The 16,301-nt window shown below is 41.4% G+C and overlaps 1 protein-coding gene across 1 annotated transcript in view; it reads right to left on the bottom strand.

The window, feature by feature from the left end:
* Atf6 (activating transcription factor 6) overlaps window positions 1-16,301 on the bottom strand; it is a 168,200-nt gene extending 151,899 nt beyond the window's left edge. The window contains exons 1-5 of the mRNA XM_055624367.1: window positions 16,168-16,301; window positions 15,736-15,829; window positions 15,169-15,385; window positions 3,621-3,697; window positions 1,753-1,840 (exon numbers count right to left, since the gene is read on the bottom strand). Of these exons, the coding sequence (XP_055480342.1) occupies window positions 1,753-1,840; window positions 3,621-3,697; window positions 15,169-15,385; window positions 15,736-15,829; window positions 16,168-16,301 (610 nt within the window). The remainder of the gene's footprint in view (window positions 1-1,752; window positions 1,841-3,620; window positions 3,698-15,168; window positions 15,386-15,735; window positions 15,830-16,167) is intronic.

The following is a 16,301-nucleotide window of genomic DNA, read 5'->3' as shown; positions in this document are numbered from 1 at the left end:
CTACTAGCTGGCAGCCTAGACAAAAAACAAACAAACAAACAAAAAACACTCTGGGTTCAGGAAGAGGCCCTGCCTTAAAGAAATTACTCAGGAAGTGATGACAGCAACAGTTATGAGCACTTGTTCTTGCGGAGGACCTGGGTTGGACTCCCAGCACCCACACGGAATCTCACAGCTGTCCATAACTCCAGTTCTAGAGTCTGACACCCTCTTCTGACCTCTGAAGGCCCTAGGTGCTTACATGGTGCACAATGTGCATGCGAACAAAATATTCATTTACAAAAATAAAAAAATAAACCTAAATTTTTTTCTATGTGTTTGTAGTGTGTGTGTGTATGATATATGTATATGTATATATATATACACACACATACACATGTATGTAGAGGCTGAAGGAATTGCGTGCCCTTACTTAGAAAAAAATTTAATGGAGATTAAAGTGAATAACTTTTATATCTAGTTAACAAAGAAGGTAAGCTGTATTGGTAAGAAAAATTACAAGTTATGAAAGTGTAATTTTCTTTCAAAGAATAAAAAAGTCTAATTTTAATCCTATAGTGGATGGCTTATTGGTCTTAAATAACAAAACTGTAGAATAAAACCAGAGTGGCTGAGAAGCTGCATAAAATTATAGAAAATGAAACCTTTGAATGGACTCTCATGCATAATCATGTTAGCCAAGGTTAAAGGGAATTGTAAGTTTTATTTTAAAAAACCTGTGTATTAGAGAGATGGCTCAGCAGTTAAGAGCTGACTAATCTTCTAAAAGACCCAGGTTCAATTCCCAGCACCCACAAAGTGGTTCACATAACATGTATGTGTAGTTCCAGGAGACCAGACACCCTCTTCCGGGCACCATGCACAGCAGTGCACATACATGCAGGCAAAACACTCACACACATAAATTTTAAATTTGAATTTTTAAAAATTAAAATTGAGGGACTGGAGAGATGGCTCAGTGGTTAAGAGCACTGTTTGCTCTTCCAAAGGACCGGGATTCAATTCCCAGCACCCACATGGCAGCTCACAAGTGTCTGTCACTCCTGTTCCACTCTCACAGAGACATATATTCAAAGCACCAATGTATATAAAATAAAAATAAATAAATTATGTAAAAAATTAAAATTGAACATTAAAATCCAAAGTAAAGTATTGTAAAACTGTAGTTAAATTCTCTGTTCAAATAACAAGGATTTCATGGTTTATTGATCTGCTCTGAGTAATATACTGTGAAAGGTTAATCATTACACCTTAGGTAACTAACACTAGAAACAAATATGATACATATTATCCAATTTCCTGTTCTCTCGTTGTCATAAATTTTTGATCACTTAAAAAAAAAAAGTACAGGCTGGAGAGATGGATCAGAGGCTAAGAGTACTGGCTTTTCTTCCAAAGGTCCTGAATTCAATTCCCAGCAACCACATGGTGGCTTATAAACATCTATAATGAGATCTGGTGTCCTCTTCTTACCTGCAGGCACACACGTAGGCAGAATACTGTATAAATAATAAACAAATAAATCTTAAAAAAAAAAAGTAGCATTAGCCAAGTTGTGCCTCCCCCTCAAGAGGATACACATCAAATTCAAGGGACTTCACTATCAAGCTCCTAATTGCTGGTAACCCTAGCCTTATCCTTTTCATTTCATAAGCCCTATTGGCCAGTATTTTCTGATCCACTTAATTCCAAATATTACCAAACTATAACTTGAGATGAGATAGAGCATTTATGGGTAAGGCATATCATTACCTGAGCAACAGTGGCTGTTGGAGCTCCAAATGTCTGACTCCCAAGGCATCAAATCCAAATCAAAATTAAGATGATCAAAATTATTTTCCTGTAGGTGTCAAATCAGCAAATGGTTAAAATAAAATACACACACCTTGAAATAAACCTATCAGGCACAGTTTACCACAGATAATATAACTGCTACTACGCAACCTAATAAAAAAAAATTCTAAGCCAATTGGTTCATACTGCAAATACATCTTAGAGAACCCAGAGACACAGAAATTTTGGCTTACTGAAGGACAATAATGGCACAAGAAGAAACAGACTTGTTATGAAAGAGATGTTAAACTCTAGAGGGCTTCTCGTCCCCAGCTAGTTCCCAAATAATTGACATAGAGACTATGATTCATTTTATAAACTATAAAGCACCATACCATAACCAAGTATCAACCCTTAAATTATTTTGCTATTTTCCAGCATAATAGTTCCTGCCTGGACTGCTTCTGTTCCATCAGGCCAGCCCTCATGGCCACGTGCTCATGGTCCTCACTATCCCATGGGGACTTTCTTCTCTCCAGCTTCCTCTCCTGCTGTTCCCTCTCCTCTTCGTGGTCCCTATCTAACCCCAAGCCCAAGAACCTAAGCTCTGCCTACTTCTCTTCTGCCCAGTTATAGGCTCCTAGCTCATTTTATTAACCAACCAACCAAACTGGAGAGCAAGGTTTACAAAACATCACTTGTTGTACATGAGAATGTGCTTGTCTGGATAGCAACCAAATCTTGGGGGTCAGTATTTAGCATTAGAATACATAGCACTGGACCAACCCCCAGCACAGACTCAATAATTAAAATATTAGTCATATTTATTCTTTTCTGTGGAAACAGACCATTATAGATTCAGAAAATGACACGTTGGATGTTTTCCCTTTGTTATTAAGAAAAACAAGTTTAAACAAATAGCTATTCCTATCATCCCTCTACAGAAGAAAGAATATAGCTATAGCAAAAAACAATGCAGGAGTCACCAAGAGGATAAGTACTATAGGATAATGTTCTTTTGCCCCTTACCATTTTGTGTTTTTAAACTTCTAAAACTTTTATGAATTCAACAAACAAACCCAAAAAACATTCTTAGGGCCACTAAGACGGCTCAGCAGGTAAAGGAATTAAAGAATGGGGCAAACTTCAGAATTCTATAAGCCAACTAGTTATACATGCACAAATAAAAAAAAAAAAACTAAGCCATTCTGATGACTCAAAGTATTACAATATCAGTTTTTACATAGTTCTCTAACCAATCAAAGACAAAAATAAGACTATGACTAATTCTGAAAGTTCTTAAAAAGGAAGTTGGTAAGTTCCACTTGACTAGATCCACGACTCACACATGCTTCTTAATGCCACTATTTCCCACAAGCATCGACGTATCTGCAAAAATCAAGAAATAGAACCCAGCATGGTGGTTCATGCCTATACTTTCAGCACTCAGAAGGCTGAGGGAAAAGGACTGCTAGGAACTGAAAGCCAACAGGACCAGCTTGAGACCAGTGAAGAGTACAACGTGAAGCTCTGACTCCAAAAAATAAAAATAAAATAAAAAGAAGAAAGAAAGAAAAGAAAAGAAAAAGGCAGGTTGTCAAATGAATTTTACATGGTTACTTACCCCTAAGACTAAACATTTGCTAAGGAAACAAGTCTTCTCAAACCAAGACCTAACCAATTTTTTATCTCTGTACATTTTGACTACAAAAGAACTGCTAACATTCATGGTTAATGGTGTCACTTAGGTATCTGCCTAAACCTGCTGTCCTGAAACCCTCATGCATTAATAACAGTACAGATGAAACATGAAGTTATTCACCATTACTCCTCCAGTAAATACTTACATAAGTCTCATTTGCTGCATCGAACTGCACCTCATCAGTGTCTGTGAAATAGCCAAGCTCGGCAAACAACGAAGACTCTTGAATAAAGAAGGAAAGGAAAAGCTACTGTCACTCAGTAAGTTGACGGTGGGAAAGGCACTGCAACCTGTGGCGGAGTGAATAGTTTTGCTTTGGGCACTGCTGCTGCTGACAAGCTCAGGCAATGTGACCATCATGAGAACATGTGCTTGGCTCCCATAACACATGTGGAAGGCTGGCTGCAGCTATGGCTGTCTAGAATCTCCGCACCAGGGAGGCAGGGAAAGACGAATCCCCAGAGCTTGCCAGCCAAATCTGTAAACTGCAGTCTCAGTAAGAGACTTTGTCACAAAAACAAAAAGTGGAAGCTTGGCAAGATGGTAAAGGCATTTGCTGCACACCCCTGATGACCTGAGTTCTGCCCCCAGACACCACGTAACGGTGGAAGGAGAACCAACTCTACATGGTTGTCCTCTGACCTCTGCACACACACTGTGTGGCATGCCACTTACCCCAACACACACAATAAAACTTAACTGAAAAAAAAAAAATAAAGTGGTCGACTGAGTATCATTAACAAGCAAATAAAAGAAAAAAAAAAAAAAAAAAAAGGTGGAAGAAGATATCAAAAATACCTCTACAAGCACACACATGTATACATGCACTCACACACACAGGAGGAAGCACACACACAAATGTCCATGTAGATAATAAAAGCCTTGCCTAAATTTTCAGCAAATTGAAGTATATTCTAATTTCTAATGAGGTTTCCTCATAAACCAAAAAATATGGACAAGAAAAGATTCTCCCATAATCTATATTTAAAAAAAAAAATTAGAAGATGCTGACAAGGCCTAATACTGTCACACAATCTGTAAAGTTTTTCTCCCCTAACACTTTCAGAACTCCTTTTTATTTTATTTTATTTTTTACTTTTTCTAGAACTCTTTAAAGAGTTTCCCAGCTCCAGGTCCTCCACTGTACTAAAACTCGTGCAGTGATTTCCTCAATGCACATATTCATCAGCTCCACTGATCTGCCTATGGTGGTTTGAATAAAAAACGCTCCACTCCCACCCCCATAGGCTCATCCATTTGAAGGCTGAGTCCCCAGATGGAACTATTTGCGAAGGATTTAAGAGGTGTGGCCTGGTTGGAGGAGATGTGTCACTGGGTTTTGAGGTTTCAAAAACCCACACCAGACCCAGCCTCACTGTCTCTGCCTTCTGCCTGCAGATCAGACACTGCTCCAGTACGTGCCTGCCACCATGCTCCCGCCATGACGGTCATGGACTAACCCTGTAAAACTGTACGCAAGTCCCCAATTAAATGCTTCCATTGCCTTGGTCAGGGTTTAACAGGACAGTAAGGAAGACACTGGCCAATGACAGAAGCCCACTTAAAACAGCACAACACTAATGTGTAGATAGTAATAATGCCAGGCTAGCCACAGGATTGTCAAAAAGGCTGCTTTGAACTCAGCTCCGGAGCCAAAAATCACAAAGCAGATGACTGGGATGATGTGTTTCAAATACAGGCTGAAATGCCAACTTTTCTGCATTTGCTGTCTCTTATTTCTTCCCATTCCTTCTTGAACTTGCCCCAGTCAAGCGCCCAGCTCCATACACAGCAGTTATTAATGTCACCACTTCACGCTACTAAATCCAATGAGAAAGTCACAGTCCTTGCCTCTCCTGACCCATCAAGAACATCTGACAGTCTGAGCCTTTCCTATTAATGGAAACATTTTCTTCACTTAGCTTCCAAAACACCACATTCACCTAATTTTCCTCCTACCTCACTGGAGGCAGGTAGGTCCTTAATGGTTCCCCAACTCTCTAACATGAAACTGCCTCTGGGCTCAGCATAAATTTTTCTATCAAATGTTCTCTCTTTGAAACTCACTGAATCATGGCTTTAAATAGCATCTCTGTGCCAAGCATTCCCAGATATGTATCTCCAGCTGACAATGTCAAGATGTGTGGGTAATACACTGTGCTTACATCTCTCGTGGTTGTTTAAAAGATACCTCCAACTTGACATACTCCAAACTGAGCTCTCATTACTTCCATCAAACCATCTATTGCTTCCAGTTTTCACTTAATCACATTCAGTTCTCCAAAACCCTAGAATCACTGCTTACTCTTCCCCATGCTCTCTGTATTAGATACACCTCCAACTCCTGTCAGCTTTCTAGTCAATATCTATCTATCTATCTATCTATCTATCTATCTATCTATCTATCTATCATTTATCTACATCCATAACCTGCCTTCTTACCTCTCATCCCATTTTCCCTCCTTTTCCTGTCTTTACTAAGACAGCAGAGCAATGAGGCTGGTGGGGTATTATGCCTGCACCAAAGTGTCTGGTATCCAAAGAAACAGCATGGTAGGGAAGAGCAGTTTGCCTGACATGGGTGGCAATATTCCTCAGCTGCCAAAGAAATGGAGCTGGTGGGAAGGAGAAGAACATGGCAATGGAAGAGACAGCCTGATAGTTAAGAGTTCTTACAGTTAATAATCTGTTAACTGATGAAGCGAATGAATAAATATATCTAAAAGAACTGAAGCAAGATGCCTTACTGTCTAAGGGAGGATTCAGAAACATGGAGAGGGAAAGGCTAAACAAACAAACAAACAAACAAACAAACCTATAAGGTGCTAAACTGAAGTAATTAGTAAATGAGCTGATTTTTAAATACATTCATACACAGTCAGGAACGATGGCACATGCCTATAATCCTAGCACTTGTGAAGCAGTGGTGGGAAAATCTTCGAGTTCTAGACCATCCTGTGCTATATTACTAGTTCCAGGCAAGCCTGGGCTACAGAATGACAACTGTCTCAAAATAAATATGAAGCAGAGAGAAACAGATCATTAAAGTTGTTTACGTGTGTGTGTGTATACACAAAGACATGCATTCATTTCCGAGTTTTATCTGCCGAGAGGTTTGTGCACAGTAACACCCCCGTAGAATGAAAACAATGTGCTCAGATAGTGGATATTAAATACCAGCCTCCACTAAGTGAAAATCACTCTGGACTCTTTGGAGAAATGGCTGGTTCAGAGCAGAAAATGTACAAGATAAGCCTGGGAAATCTTGTTTAAAAAAAAAAAATCTCAGCAAAAGACAAGAACACATCAGAAGAGCCATGGTCATGAGCAGCATGTGCAAGGCCCTGAGTTCAATCCCAACTGTACACACAAACAAAAAGAACATGACTGTATCAAAAGACCAAAGGTACTACCATGAATGAACTCCCACTGATCAAATCTCAGAAAATCTAAATATTAAAACAGAGTAAACGTTTACAACTCATTAAGATAAAAAAAAATTTCAGGGAATTCACATGGAAGAAGAAAGGAAGGAGAGGAGGGAAAGAGGGCTCTTTCTAATGATGCAAGCATTGACACAAAATAGTAAGCGTAAGGCAGGATAGAGACAGATGATTTGCATGTGTCAACCACTAGAGAAGTAGTTGATTTAGGCTGGCACACTTAGTGGGGATAGGGATGTGGGGGTGTTAATAACAACACAACATTAGTGCCCTGTCACATTACCTCCCCAAAATATACATAAAAATACAGAAGGTAAACTAACATTACAGTGGAGGAACCTGATAGACGGCAACTTAACTACAATCATGTGACTAAGCCCTTGGATCGCCAGCACCGTGTGACTCAGAGAATCAAGCACTCAAAGAGAGTCAGGCCTCTGGAACACCTGCCACTGCATAGCTTGAGTCTAGTCACAAGGCCCCAGTGCACAGATCCAGATTACAAATAATTTCTAGCATAAAGACTGCCAAGGACATGAGAGACAGGAAAAAAGTAAAGCGCTATCCCAGAATGAAGAGCATCAATGAGACAAGAGGCATAAAAAAGCGTTTACAGGAAGACTTCCAGCCTACAAAGGAAAAGCCACTGAGACAGATAACAAAAATTAAGCCATCTCTGTTAGGTGAACAGCAGTGTTGTATCAATGTTTATTTTCTGAACGGAAGAAACACACTGTGGTAATACAGGAAAACTTACAGCAGGGTGTTGCTTGTTATTTTCAGGTGGTAGGTGGTGTATCTGTAGTATTTAAGGGTGAAGGATGGGGGAGAAGGAAAAAGAGAAAGAAATGGAGCAACTGTGACACGATTTAAAATTGCAGAAAAGCATGCAAATGTTCTTTACGGTAACCTTACAACTACAGGTTTGAAACTACTTCAGAGTTTGATTATGTGTCTAGCTGGACAGAATGGCACAGACCTCTAGTCTCAGCTACTTGTGAAGCTAGTAACTTCACTGAATAACTTGAGTCCACCAGTTCAAGACCAGCCTGAGCAACACAAATCTTGACTCAAAACCATGCCTGTGTGTGTATGACATCCACTGCTGTCAGTTAGCTGTGGGATCCCCTACAGAAGCTCCAAATAGTCTCCTGGCTTCTGCCATAGCCCTCAGGTAGGCTCTGTTCAATAGCAGAGGGAGAAAACCGACTCCACAAAGCTGTCCTCTTACCTTACACATGTGTACATATACACACAATCATAAACAACTAACTAAATTTATTTATTTTAAATTAAGATCAACTGGAGCTACAGAGAAGGCTTAACAGTTAAGGGCACTGGCTGCTCTTCCAAAAGATCTGGGTTCAAATCCCAGCCCCGACATGTTGACTAACAACTCTCTGCAACTCCAGTTCCGGTTCTGACACCCACAGGTACTAGATGTGCACATGGTTGCACAGACATACATGAGCAAAACACTCACACATATAAGATTAAAAAAAAATCTCAAAACTGTTATTTGAAGTAAGCTTAAAGTCACCCTCAGCTACGCTGTGAACAGGAAGCCAGACTAGGCTACCTCTCAAAAAAATGAAAACGAATAAAAGATAGCCAGACATGGTGGCACATGGGCATAAGCGCAGCACTCAGGAGGCAGACACGGGAAAATCCAAAGTTTTAAGCCAACAAGATCGTGTTAAGCCTATTGATGGGTTAAAGACTAGCTCTATCAGTACAGTGGGGCGTGCACAAATCCTTTAATGCCAGCACCTGAGAGGCAGAGGCCAGAAGATGAGTTCAAGGTCATACTCCATCCTCAGTTATAAAGCAAGCTGGAAACTAGCCTAAGCTGTAAGATTCTGTCAGAACAAAACTTTTAAAAGGGGACCCTGGAAACAAATATGGCCAACAATATATAAAGGCAGTGCCAATAACTGTTTATAACAGAACTGAAAACTCCCTGTCACCTAGCTGTCATAGTATCTTAGGACGCGGCACCCTCCGCTATTTGTGGTAGTGATGCATAAACAACTATCAAAAAGCTCATAAAGTATATAAATTATGTACTTGATAATGACAAACAACGACCATGTCACTAGGTTAGAATTTGCTACAGTTCACTTCTCATCCTTACTTTAATGCTGTGTTCCCTCTACTTTTACAGCAAAATGGTGAGCCACATTACACTGGCCAAGATATCGTACATCTTCCATCTACTGTGTCTCAGCTGCATCATTTTTCTCTGGTATTGTATTTAATCTCAGATTATTTTGTTCATTGTAGCCACAGGAACCATAGGCTATTCCACCTATGTGTATATCATAAATGGACCTAAGTGTGTAGTAGACCTTACAACCTAGGTTTTGTAAGCACATGCCACACTATGATGGTCACACAGCAATCACACGTCTCAAAAGGTGACCACAGTTAATGCAAGGTAAGAAGGAACTCTGTGGCCTGGCTTAGAGCTTTAAATATTGTCGTGCATTCATTTTTAAAAAAATATCCCTTGTTCTTAAGAAATACCTGGGAGAATATTTAGGAGTTTCATCCTACGTGTTTGTGTTTCAGGCGGTGAAAGGCGGAGGCATGGGTGATAACGAGACACAGTAAGTGGGGCAGGATTTTAACAGTTGGTGCAGAAGGGAAATACAGGTTCTCAGTGTACTTCTGTGGTTTCAACTTCTGTGGTTTAAAAAAAAACTGAAATTAGATAAATAGAAGGATTATTTCAGAAGAATCTAGGAGAAACTAACAGCAGAGTTTCAGTCTACAATATTAAAATCTACCGCCTATTCCTATGTCCTTCCCACCGATTTCACACCACCAAGATTCAGACTTTCCCTCAATAACGCCTGCTATGATTTTTAGCTTTCTTTGCAATCTTTTCCACCTCACCTCCCTCTACCTTGACCACTTATTTGTTTACTTCTTAAAAGGGCCTCCTCCACAGTGATCTTGCTTTTTTTTTTTTAACTCTATCTCAACCTGATCAGAGTCTTATTATTTTCATAAGATGAAAAAATGGGCCAGGTGGTGCTGCCACACACATTTGATTCCAGCACTAGTGAGGCAGGGGCAGTGGATCTCTGTAAGTTTCAGGCCTGCCTGGTCTACGAACGGAGACCCAGGACAGCAAACGCTACACAGAGAAACCCTGTCTCAAAAAAAAAAAAAAAAAAAAAAAAAGGGGGGGGGGGAAGGGGAGCAAAAAAAAAAATTGGGGTCACCATTAAACACCAACTTTTAAGAAATTTCTCTAAAAAAATAAAAAGAAATGTCTCTACTTACAAAAAAAAAAAAAACTGGAGAAGGGGAAGAGGAGAAATGTGGTGACAGCACGAGGGGAAGTAACATCTCGGGAGAGTCTAGCATTTCCCCCCCCACCCCCAAATAGGAGAAGTTAACTACATGCTTGTTTTCTAACAAAGATGGGAGAAATACTATAGGAAACAGAAGGGAAAAGAGCTTGAAGCAACATTTTTAGTAAAGCATGAGGGAGCTGAAGCACACCCGAAGACACCCGGGGTTTCTATCTAGTAACAAGAGGCCAACTTCAGCATCCACATGGAGGAAGGCAAGCATGCTGGTGAGTGAGATGAGGCAGAGAGAGACTAGGAGTTCTGATCCAGAGCATGAAAGAGCAGGTGTTAAGAGGCTGGAGGGAGAAGCTTTGGGGAACCAACAGTGAGGGAGTAACAAGACCAGAGAACAGACTGGCCAAGCCGACTGAAATAGTCAAGAATCCTAAGAGCAGAATGTTGGAGAACACAACAGTAAGCTAGTAGCTCTCTTTTCCAAAAGTAAATGGAAGTGACTGAAGCAGCAGTCGGTGCAAAAGAGAGAGGTAGGAGATTGTTGACTGTGACGAGATAAGAGTTACACCTAGATGTTTGTTGTGGAGGAAAGGAGCATGTTCTGGAAATGACAGAGAAGGACAAGGAAAGCAAGCCCGTACTATATTCTGAGGCGCTGCACGCAGAGAACTTTCACCAGGACTTCAGGAAAAGCTGTGTCATCGGGGGAAGTGTCACGCTTTGGTTAGTACAAGAAAAGGGAGAGAAGCTTCAAAGAAGACACTAAAGACATGAGAGAAACCGCAGTGGCAGGAAGCTTCTCATCTTGACACACATCTAAGTGGCTTAAAAAAAAAAGAAAAGAAAAGAAAAGACTGGCTTTTGTACAAATCAAATGAGAGGGAGAGGGGAGGAAGAAAGAGGAAAGGTAAAGATTGCTAACTAGCCATGGAAATGTGTAACATTAGACAACTGCAAACTAGGGGCTGGAGAGATGGCTCAGTGATTAAGAGTACTGACTGCTCTTCCACAGGTCCCGGGTTCAATTTGCAGTACCCATATGGCAGCTCACAACTGTCTGTAACTCCAAGATCTGACACCCATAGACATGCATGCAGGCAAACACCAATGCACATAACAAATTTTTAAAAATAAAATAAAACTGCAAATTAAAACAAGGCACTACCACACACCTGTTAAAATAGCTAAACTCCAAAGTACTGGCAACAGCAGATGCCAGCAAACAGAAATATCCACTCATATACATGCATGGCTGTTTCTTATAAACCAAACACACTCTTCAATCCAGTATCAGCCCAAATGATATGAAAACTTAAATCAACGCAAAAACCTGCACACAGATGTTCAGAACATGCATAACTGCCAAAAATTGGAAGCACTCGAGATATCACCATGTAAACAGACATACAAACTATGTGCTTTAACTGGATTAAGGCCTCCCAGAACTCATATTGCAGCCCTGCTCCCTAATATCTCTGTATCCAGCACAGAGTCTTGAGGAGATTACTGAAGTGAAATGATGCTTTCAGAAGAGGATAACTCTCCTTCCTCAAAACCATGGAAGGACACAGCCAGAAGGCAGTCATCTACAAGCAAAGAGGGCTAGCATCAAAACCTAAGCATGCTAGCATCTTCCACATCATGTAGAATACTGCAACAGCAGATCCCTGTCATTATATCTTTGTCAAAACCCTGCCATTCAGCACTATTCAGTGCTAGAAAGAAATAAGCCATCAAGCCACAAAAAGACACAGGAACTTCAAATGCTTACTACAGAGAATGTTTAGGAGAGACTCTCACATTACTCTGTATAACACTGTAATGATGGGCCCATGGCGTTATACTTGTCAAAACCCCTAATTGGTTCGTCCTTTACTTAATACTAATGTACCATGCCAGGCATGTGGCTCATGCCTTTAATTCCAGTATTTGGGAAGCTGAGATGAGAGCATTAAGAATTCAAGGCAAACCTGGATTACACAAAATGTTCCAGGTCAAGATGGACTGCATAAGGAAACCCTATCTCAAAAAAGAAAAAAAGAAAATAAATTGATCAGCACTAGTTTATCATTCTTAACAAATGTACCACACTAATTGCTTTAGTTTGCCTTCCACTGCTGTGATGAAACACCATGACCAAAATTGGGGAGGAAAGGGTTTGTTTGGCTTGCATGTCTAATTAATGCCTACTTGAGTCGGGGCAGGAACCTAGTTCCGCCTGCTTTCTTAAATATCCCAGGCCCACCTGCCCAGGGTTGGCACAACCCACAGTGGGCTGAGCCATCCCACATTAATCATTAATCAAAAAAAAAAAAAAAAAAACCCACAGACTTGCCAACATGACAGTCTGATGGAGGAATTTTCTTAATAGAAGTTCCCTCTCCCAGATGATTCTAGCTTGTCAACAAACAAAAAACAAAGCAGAAAACTAACCAGCATTGTAATATAAGATGCTACCCCTAGAGGAAACAGAGGAAGTACATGGAATTACATGTTCTAAAATCTAAAGCTGTACTTTAAAAAGGATTAAGTAACACACTAAATACAATTGAAAAGCCAGAGGCAGAGTCTTATGAAAGCTGTAAGGCACCCTGCCCTACACAGCAAGGCCTTGTCTCAAAAGACCTAACAACAGTAACAATAAAGGGAGCCAGGTATGGTGCTGTGTGTCTATAATCCCGGAAGTCTAAGGCAGGAAGTTTGAGGCCAGCCTGGGCTACACAGCAAAACAATGTCTTTAAAATGTCCCAAGCAAAAAATAAGTAAAAGATTCATCTATATGAAATCCAAATCTCAGTCTCCACAAGGCTTTCATGGGAACACAGCCATTCTGACTCATCTACATGGTCTATGGCTGCTTTCTCACTATGGCAGAGCAGCTGCAACAGAGACCACATGACAGTGATGCCTAAAATATCGCTATCTGGCCCTTTTAAAAATACATCTGTACATGTCAGCTGTAAATTTCATTGATCACATTTAGAAAATAAAGAGACAGATAAATAAACAGAAGCAAGTTCCATTATACCCTGAGCTGAGATAATAACTTCCTTCAGATTGTTCAAGTTGTTAATCAGAAGAAATACCAATTATAAAATCCAATTTTTAAAATTTAACAGGACAGCTGTTAAAATTACTTTTAAATCATCAAATACATTAGTAAAATAATCAAACATCTGAAACAGCAACTCCCAAAGAATCCATTTGGGAAACCATAGTGGATAAGAGTTTTAAACTCTAATCCATGCAAAATCTGTCCTACCTACTGAACACCTCAGGGGTGAGAGTATTCAGCCAAGAGACGATTGTTAACAGTCTGAAGAGAGAACCCTAAAACACAACGGGAAAAGGACAAAGCCAAGAGAGACGGGGCAGGATACCTGAGAAAGGAGTCAGTCAGCTGACTACAAAGAGCTGAATGTTTTGTTGAAGAATCAAGACTAGCAGTTAGGAAAATGAAGCTGAGAATTGGGATACAAGACAAAATAACACTCTCAGTGAGTGCCTCATGGCTATGGCTTAAGAAATGCCACGAGAACGGAATGGTCAAACGGTTGAGAAAATAAATCATAACGACCCAACATACTGAAGTGGACCTGTTAAGAACAGAAGAATTAGAAAGAATCCAACCCCAAAAAATATTAGGAAAGTGTTACAAAGTAGAAAAGCCAGAGGCACAGACTTCAAAGTTAGATAACCCTGGTTCTGATCCTACCTTTACCACTCACCAGCTCTAAGACTCACAGCTCTAAGCACAAATTCTATCAGCCTTCGTTTTCAGCATCTACAGGACGGCATGACCTCATTGAGCTGTTGTGAACATAAATAATGCATGTAGTGCGCTTAGCAGAATACCTGACAAAAATAAAGTCCTAAGCAAGGGACTTCTGGGTTACCGTAACGAAAGCATTTAGCTGGGAGAATGCACTGGAGTATGGACATCTAAAGTTTTTGTTGTTTGTTTGTTTGTTTTCCAGAAAGCTGTCAAAGACCTACCCAAGGATTAAAATAAATCCCTCACAGATTGTAATTGTAGAACACTTCCGCCACTGGAAAATTAAACTAGGATGTACAATACATCCTAGTTGAGAGTCCACTCATGTTATGGTAGAACGTTGGTCCAAGGAAGAAAAATGCCCCCAAAACTATAAGGCTGAAGAACAATGTAGTCTCACTACAGGAGGTACCTACCTCAGTGAATTCCAAATTTATACTGGATCCCGCTAACAAATTCCATCTTGTACTCAAGAGAGGAATATCAGCTTTCTCTAAGGATTTAGAGAACAAAGCTTGTCCACTGTCTTTCTCTCCCTTCTGAACACCAAAACCAAACAAGACAGACTTAAGAGATTTCCGAGCCGTGTTTGGACAGCGGTCAGGATTACATCAGTTTGCACGTGTGTTCAATCCAGTCATCAGGAACACAAGGTCAGGTGCTTGGGGGCTTCTCCTCTTTGTCAAGTTGGATATATGCCTTAAACCAGTAGTGAAAGCTGAGAGGTAAGGATTTTCTTCTATGTGTATTTCAACCATGTTTTCTCACACACAGCACGTGCAGGACACGGGCACACGAACACACACACACACACTCCGCTCCCCACCCACAGCCCCACAGTCTGAGAGAATAGCTCGGAGCCTTTGGGGCAGCCACAGCCATCCTGCTAGCCCCTCGAGATCACCTGGCATTTCCACCAGGCGCGCACGCTGAAAAACTGCATCAATTTCGACTAGAACGTCATCTCACTATCGCTGCGGCCGGGACAGAAGCCCAACGGTTCTGCCAGTCTCTTCCCCGAGCCGCAACCCGTGACCTCGCTCCCCTGGCAAGGTTCGTCCACACCTGTCACCACCACCACCAACGGGCAGAAATCGGGAGGAAAACGCCCGCAGGCGCGGCCGGACCTCGCTCGGGTGCGTTCGCAGAGCCACTCACCCCAGTCTTCATCTGGCCCACGAGGAAGAACAGGACTAAAAGGCGACTCCATGGTGCCGGCCACACCAGCCGGCTTCCCCGAAAGAGGCGTCTCCCCCTCGCAACTCGGAACGATGAGTAACGCGAACGGCGGCGGCCGGAGGACAAAATTTGCTGAGCGCTGGCGGACGGCGGCCGAGCGGAGGCAAACTAGCTCGCCGCACACTGGTCGCAAAAGCTAAGGAGACGTCAGCAGATAAGCCGACTAGACCTGTGAGTAAATGCTTCCCGCTGGGGATGTCAGGACCTTCTGTCCCGCTGTGGGTTTTTGTTGTTGCTCTTGTTTATTTTAAGTTGGGCGGAGAGCACACAGATCTAACTGCTCCAGTCAAACATCTGCTGGTGATATTAAGACTGAAAAAGTCTCCTCCACAGGGTGGCTTGTCCTTTGACGGTCCTTAAATACGACAGTGTAGCTGTCTCAGAGCAAAATTAAAAACTGGCAGTAAACCTGATTTGGCCTTGATGAGTGCTTTTCTGTCGCTGTGAAAAAAAGAAATGTCCACGTCCACAGTAAATAAAGACAACCACACGGAATTTTCCACACCTGTGAGAACTGCGTGTCTGCCGGCACAGAACCGGGGGTGAAGGTTCCCACAAATCAGGCTCGCAGAAAGCCCACCTTCCAACAGACCCAGACAAAGAAAATATACAAGATAAACACACCGCGTCCACACCTAACCTCCCAAAGGAGATTTTTCTGAAACTCGCAACAGGTTCTCAATCTTTTATTGCTAGAATTCGAGATTCTAAATATTTTTACAAGAAAATCACACGCAGCACAAATTCCAACTGAAAAAAAAATGTAAACGGAGTTTGAAACAACAGTTTCTAGAGCGTACTTCGTATTGTTTCTTTCTCGGTTTTACTCAACTTGGGTGGACAGGGACTACGTTCAAAACGATAAGGTGAATGGACGCGGATCCCTCTAGGACCGAGCGGGTTTTTTCCCATGGTTACAAACACAACAGAAACGTTTCCCAGAATCCTCCGAGCTCCTCGTGGCTGATGTTACTACTGATTGCGGAACGCAGAAAAGCTGGGAGCAAGGCGCGGGCGGAATTCTTGATGTCCGGCTGGGAGCGCACCCGCAT

Source organism: Psammomys obesus, unplaced genomic scaffold, assembly GCF_907164565.1.
Source record: "Psammomys obesus unplaced genomic scaffold, mPsaObe1.curated_primary_1811, whole genome shotgun sequence".
Taxonomy (NCBI): domain Eukaryota; kingdom Metazoa; phylum Chordata; class Mammalia; order Rodentia; family Muridae; genus Psammomys; species Psammomys obesus.
This window is presented reverse-complemented; position numbering and strand designations above follow the sequence as displayed.